The 6,405-nt window shown below is 47.3% G+C and overlaps 1 protein-coding gene across 1 annotated transcript; it reads left to right on the forward strand.

Annotated features, from left to right (window-relative positions):
• Nucleotides 1-204: 204 nt before the first annotated feature.
• Nucleotides 205-6,124, forward strand: LOC149998139 (coordinator of PRMT5 and differentiation stimulator-like). Its single transcript, XM_090291558.1, has 4 exons — nucleotides 205-355; nucleotides 2,374-2,440; nucleotides 4,963-5,184; nucleotides 5,705-6,124. The coding sequence occupies exons 1-4, from the start codon at nucleotides 257-259 to the stop codon at nucleotides 5,872-5,874; spliced, it is 558 nt and encodes a 185-aa protein (XP_090147684.1). The 5' UTR covers nucleotides 205-256; the 3' UTR covers nucleotides 5,875-6,124.
• The last annotated feature ends 281 nt before the right edge of the window (nucleotides 6,125-6,405 follow it).

Below are 6,405 nucleotides of genomic sequence, written 5' to 3' on the forward strand. Positions count from 1 at the left end.
CCTCGGACCTGCACGGCCTGGCCGGAGCTACAAAAACGGTATTGAGGGCTGCTAGGTGGGCTCTGGCTGTGCGGGGTGCCCTGCCTCTCCCGCGCTGCCCCGCCCCCCGCTTCCTCGTGACCGCGTGTCCCGCCCCCTCCGCCGGGAGCACCCCTGGCTGATTGGCCCCTCCGCGGCGTATCCTCGGGCTGGCAGCAAGGCCGGTGCGTCACGTGGCCGAGCGGCGTCCAGGGCGCGGAGCCGCGGGCCGCCGGGCATGGACCCGCAGAGCGCCCGGAGCGTGGCGCCAGGGGCTGCGAAGCCGCCTCGGGGTCCACAGCTGCGGAGCGCGCGGGAGGCGCCCCCCAGCCCGGAGGTGAGCGCCGCGCGGGGGCCAGGCACAGCCATCACCTGTGGCCGGAGGTGGGAAGTTGCGGGGGCCGCGGAGCCGGGGAAGCATCTGGGGCCGCTCTGGGAACGTTGAGCGCCGTTTGGACATGCGCTCGAGCTGGACGCAGCCAGGCCAAGGGACCATGGGGTGCGGGGCTTTGGGGCGGGGCACCCTGAAGGTGTGGGTGGGCGTGCAGTGCTGGGAAGGAAGGCTTGGGCCCCCTGTCGCCGCTGCGTACTTGCTAAATGGGAGGCGATATGGACCGCTGCGGGGGGCCTGGACAGGGGCCAGGTGAGGGTGCTGAGGAGAGACCTTTCCCGAAGGATCTGTGTCCACTGGTGAGGATGCCCAGCCAGCGCTGGGCTCCAGATGACGTCTCAGGCCGTCTCTTCTTTTCTATTCAATGAAACCTAAAGGCCCGGCTTGACGCAGGGTTTTCAGAAACTTGTTTTCATTGGTGCACCAGGCAGCTCCTGGTTTTCAAAGACCGTTATTACAATCATACATAGCCTGTCCTTCTTTGCAGTCAGTAATTTCTGGTAGGTGGTGAACTCCTTGAGGGTAGAAATAACTGTTTACTGCTGTTAACCTGGTGCCGAGCACAGTGCCTGGCACGGTAGACACGCTTATTAATTGGTTGGAGGAGTGGCGTGCTTGTTTAAGCATCAAAGATAGTACGTAACCAAAATAAGAAGAAGATTGTAGCATTAGACTTACAAAGCAAATTACTTTGGATTGCAGTTATGATGAGACTAATTTTGTCAGGGCACCGTAGGAAGGGACATGCGCTCCCTCTCCAAGGTGAGAGGGAGGTGGTGCCTGCAGAGGTGTGATGTGGGAAGTGTGGAAAGGCGGGAGCACGCAGCAAATGCCGGGACCTTGGGCTGCAGAGCTGGGCAAGTGCTATGCTCAACAGGTTGATGGAGTGTGAGGGGGAGGTGTCACTGCCTTGGGTATTTGCTCCTGCAGTAGAGCTGAAGATCAAAAAAAAAAAATGTTTATTTATAGAGAGAGAGGGAGGGAGGGAGAAAGGGAAAGAAACATCAGTGTGTGGTTGCCTCTCTTGTGCTCCCAACTGGGGACCTGGCCTGCAACCCAGGCATATGCCGTGATTGGGAATTGAACCAGTGACCCTTTGGTTCGCAGGCCTGCACTCAATCCACTGAACCTCACTAGCCAGGGCTGAGCTCAAGATTTTTAAGGAGAGTAGTAATTAACACTGCAGGGCTAGGCAGGATGGGTGAATGGGGAGGCAGTTAGGGGGTTATGGCAGTGGTGGAAGTGAGAGGCCCCACCAGCTGGTCTGCAGTAGTGACCCAAGTGTTGTCACTGACTATAGGAGGTGGAGGTGATGCTTTAAATCTAGGTATGACTACATCATGAGCTAATTGGGACAGGTGCCAAATGCAGTGTAGATGTAGGGGCAAAGCAGGCGGGCTTAAGAGTCAACAAACATTACATTCCTGTTCTATGCCAGGTGTTTTCATAAATGTTATGTTATCATAAGCCCCCTGTTAGGTCAGAACAGCCATCTTCAATTTCCGGAGAAGGAAACCCAGGCAGAGTGGTTGAATCACACGCTGAATGAATGGCAGAGCTGAGATTGAAGTCAGATCTTCTCATGGAGGCTGTGAACATTTCTTGTTCCATTTAGAAGGAGGTCTTAGAGGTGATAGGACTTTGGGAACTTTGGAGTGGTGAGAGCAGAGAGGCGTATGATTGACTGTGGGGAAAAAAGATTTCCCTCAGCATCGTAGAGAAATGAAAGCTCTCTTGCCCCTGTGTATCAGTCAGGAGACAGATAATTTGATAGGATAAGTTGTTAAGACCCTCCGTCCTTGCTGAATCTTGACAGGGCAAAGCAGAAGTGTGGGTTGCAAAGTCCCAGCCCCACACGCAAAGCGGGGGAGTATGGATGGGTGGGTTTGCGGCTGAGAAGAGAGCTTAATAGTGGGGATACCCCAGTTGTACAAGTCCTGGGTAATTGTTTCTTCTTCCAGCAGGCTGGCTTTGGCCCAGATGACCACTCCAGTCAGGAGAGAGAAACAGAGAAGGCCTCGGATTGCCTAGGCAAGTAGATGGCAGAGCCTGGGTGAATGCTGGGAGAGACCCAGGAAGCAGCAAGAGGGACGGACGGCCCCTATGTGTTCTTTATCATCTCTTTTTAGCAGGTCTTCTTAGCTGCCAGATTGCCTTTTTTTGCCTGGTGTTTCAATAGGGCTCTTGTTTGGAAGCTCCAGTGGAGCTTCCTTAAGGGAAGTCCTGAACTTGTGTCCAAACTTATCCCTTCTGCCGAGGAAGGCAGCTTAGGAAGGCAGGAAGATAATCGGCTTTGGAGGCAGGCGAAGCTGCCACTTTCAGCTCCGAGTCAGAGCCCTGGTCTGAGTTTTGTGGCCTTAGATAAGTCACTTTTCTTTATTTTTATCATTATTTTTAAAGATTTTATTTATTTTTTAGAGAGAGGGGAAAGGAAGGTGAAAGTGGAAGAGAGAAACATCAATCTGTGAGAGAAACATTAATCAGTTGCCTCTCGCATGCCCCCAGCCGGGGACCTGGCCCACAACCCAAGCATGTGCCCTGACCGGGTTTGAACCACTGACCTTTCAGTTCAGCGCTTAATCCACTGAACGATACCATCTAGGGCTATCTTTTCTTTATCTTTAAAATGAGGACAATAATACTTACCTCAGAGGGTTGTTCTGAGATTAGATGAGAAGATCTAGAACTGCCATGGATTCTGGTGCAGTTTAAATTTAGGCTAATTATAATACAATAAAATGAAACAGTTCCTTAGTTGCACTAACCACATTTCAAGTGCTCATAGTCACATGTGGCTAATGCTAGTCTGTTGGACATCACAGGAAGTGCCGTTGGATAGTGTGGTCTAGATGAAGCTCCGGACACGTAAGGGTAGTCATAACAACTCACACTTTGAGTTCTCGCTATGTATCAGGCGCAATTCTGTTTTTTCTTTTTCTGTTTTTAAAAACTCACAAGAATCATATCTCCATTTTACAGATGAGGAAACTGAGGCACAGAGTAAAAATTTTTTAAAATTATGATAAAAGACACATAACATAAAACTTACCATTTAACAATTTTAAAGCATACAGTTCAGTGGCATTTAGCACAGTTACAATCGTTATGTAACCACCACCACTACTTAGTTCCAGGATATTTTCATCACCCCAAAAGGAAACCTTATACCCAGTAGGTAGTCACACCCCATTGCCCCCTTCCTTGTGCCCCTGGCGACCACTACTCTGCTTTCCGTCTTTATGGATTTACCTGTGCTGGACTGGCAAATGTAAATTGCATGTAAATGGAATCACATATTATGTGGCCTTTTATGTCTGGCTTCTTTCAGCATAATATTTTCAAGATAAATACATGCAGCATGTATCAATACAGGCATACCTCAGAGATATGCGTTTGGTTCCAGACCACTGCAATAAAACTACTATTACAATAAAGCTGGTTGTAATCTTTTTGCTGGTAGAGGGTTTTGCCTTCAGTTTGTAAAAATCTGTGAAGTGCAGTAAAGCAAAATGCCATAAAACAAAGTATGCCTATACTTCATTCCTTTTTATGGCTGAATAATCCCACCGTATGTGTAAACCAAATTTTACTTACCCATTCATCGGTTGGTAGGTATCTGGGTTGTTTCCACCTTTTGGTGATTGTGAGTAGTCCTGCTATGAACATTTTTTACAAGTTTTATTTGAACACCTGTTTTTAATTCTTTTGGGTACACATTTAGGAGTGGGTTGTATGTTAATTCTGTGTTTAAGCTATTGTGGGAATCAGTTGAGTATATTTAAGCTCAGTAACCCTTTTAGTAATTAGCAAGCCTGGGATTTGGATCCAGGCAGTTTGGCTCCAAAACACATGCCCTGAAGTATTAGTTTATTCATTATAGCTGTCATTATTATATAGTGTTAATAGGCTGATTCATTTCCCAGCTCTGACCTGGTGTCTCCGTAGCACTGTATGCTTGTAGGTTCATTATCCTCCCTAAACTTTCTCCCATTATTTTGAAACCTCTTGAAAATGTTCCTCCCAGCCCTCCTCATGTTGGGGGGTGGGGATGTGGTGGCTTTCCTTTGTTACTAGATGGGTTCTGCTCCTCTTCTGTGTCCTTTGTCACTAGATGGGTTCTGCTCCTCTTCTGCCCACTTTTATCCTGATCCCCCTTATCCTGTGCTCACCTCTCACGTGCTCTTTGAGGATAAAAGGAGGAGGAATAGAAGAGCAAAAATTTGTTTCACACCTGCATTGTTTTGCTTTAATGACATGTAAGCTACCTAAAAATGTAAACTGTGCCCAACTCCCTATGTGAATTACAAGACCAGGCAATTAATGGCCTTGTTTAAGGCAAAACATCCTATTGAACATAATTGATCAACTCTACTTCTAAAAATGCCAACAGACTTTTTTTTTTTTTTTTTAAGTACTCAGGTGGCTAAAGAACTCTGCACACTTGTTTTACTGCTACCCTTTTAGTAAGTCTGCCAAAAATTTTCCAAGCACATGAGTAGGCCCTCTGGTTTTCCAGTTGTTTTAAGACCTCCTTCCTTTTGTTGATTTCTTAGCGAGGGGAGCACAGAGCATCCCTAACGATAGTCCTGCGGGTGGTGAGGGCACCCATTCTGAAGAGGAAGGCTTTGCTGTGGGCGGTGAAGATTATGATGGGGAACTGAATTCCTGGGAGCTGCCAGAAAGGATGTCCAGCTGTCCGCCCAAGGAACAGCCTGCTGAACTTTTCAGTGAGGACTGGGACTCGGAGTTGAAAGCAGATCAAGGGAATCCATATGGTAGGTGTGGAGTTTCTGGGGTCCTAAGCAGGGTTTCAGACCCTCCTACCAGGTTACCCCTAAAGGCAGATAGGGTTAGAAGAGGGACCCACATCTGCAAGCTTAGCCTGATATCTGTTACAGATTTGCAATTTCTGTAACAGCTTCTTTTTGAAACAAAAAGTACGTGCAAATTTTTACATTTGACTTCATAATGTATCAGTTAGTTTGAACATTGGAACAATGTTACTCTCTCCTAATATCTTTTGTGTGAACTGAGCAGCTGCAGACAGAAGTGTCTTGTTATCCAGTTGCTTCCTCTGCACTGCCAAGAACCCTTGGCTGAGAAGCACAGCTGTGGGTTGCCTCAGAAACAATATGCTTGCAATTCTTTGGGAAAGGAGGAGTGAGTGTGTGAGTGTGTGTGTGTATGTGTGTGTTTGTGTGTATAATTCTTTGGGAAAAGAGGAGTGTGTGTGTGTGGCTATTTGTTTTCACCTTCACTCCTTCCTTTAATCTTGTCTTTTAAAATGGCCTGCAGATGCTGACGACATCCAGGGCTGCATTTCTCAAGAGGTCAAGCCTTGGGTGTGCTGTGCCCCACAAGGAGACATGCTCTATGACCCCAGCTGGCACCATCCACCTCCACTGATACCCCATTATTCCAAGATGGTCTTTGAAACTGGACAGTTTGATGATGCTGAAGACTGAGTGTGTAGCTTTTACCTGGCGGATAGGTGGACCCTCAAGATCAAGGTGTCTCTTCCTTTCTTTGAAGTGAGATATCATATGTGTGGAAATATTCCCAGTGATCCCTGAGTCAGGCACACAGACTGGTGTTAAAACAAGGTCCCACTGTCCCATAGTTCTTTTGTTGTTGTTTTTACGAACTCCTCCTTGGGTGTGTTTGTTTCTGTGTCAAGAGTAGTTGTGTTCTTTATAAATAAAATAGCAAAAACCATCTGTGTCTTTGTCTACTACCCTACCATCCCCTTTAATTAGATTCCTCCGAACAAAGCCTTAGTCCTTCATTGAAAGCCCCTGACTTACATTTTCAGGATTGGAGGACCTGGAGACTTCAAACTACTTTGTGAAAGAAAATACTTCTTTAGTTTTGCGTCTGTAGATCTGGCACCATTGGTCAGGGATTGGAATCCAAGAAACATTGGTGACTTTGTGGCTGATTTCTTTTCCTATTGATGGAAAATTGATCATTCACTTACTTAACAAGGACTTTCTGTG

Source organism: Furipterus horrens, unplaced genomic scaffold, assembly GCF_987537825.1.
Source record: "Furipterus horrens unplaced genomic scaffold, mFurHor1.1.pri manual_scaffold_11, whole genome shotgun sequence".
In the NCBI taxonomy this organism is placed as follows: Eukaryota; Metazoa; Chordata; class Mammalia; order Chiroptera; family Furipteridae; genus Furipterus; species Furipterus horrens.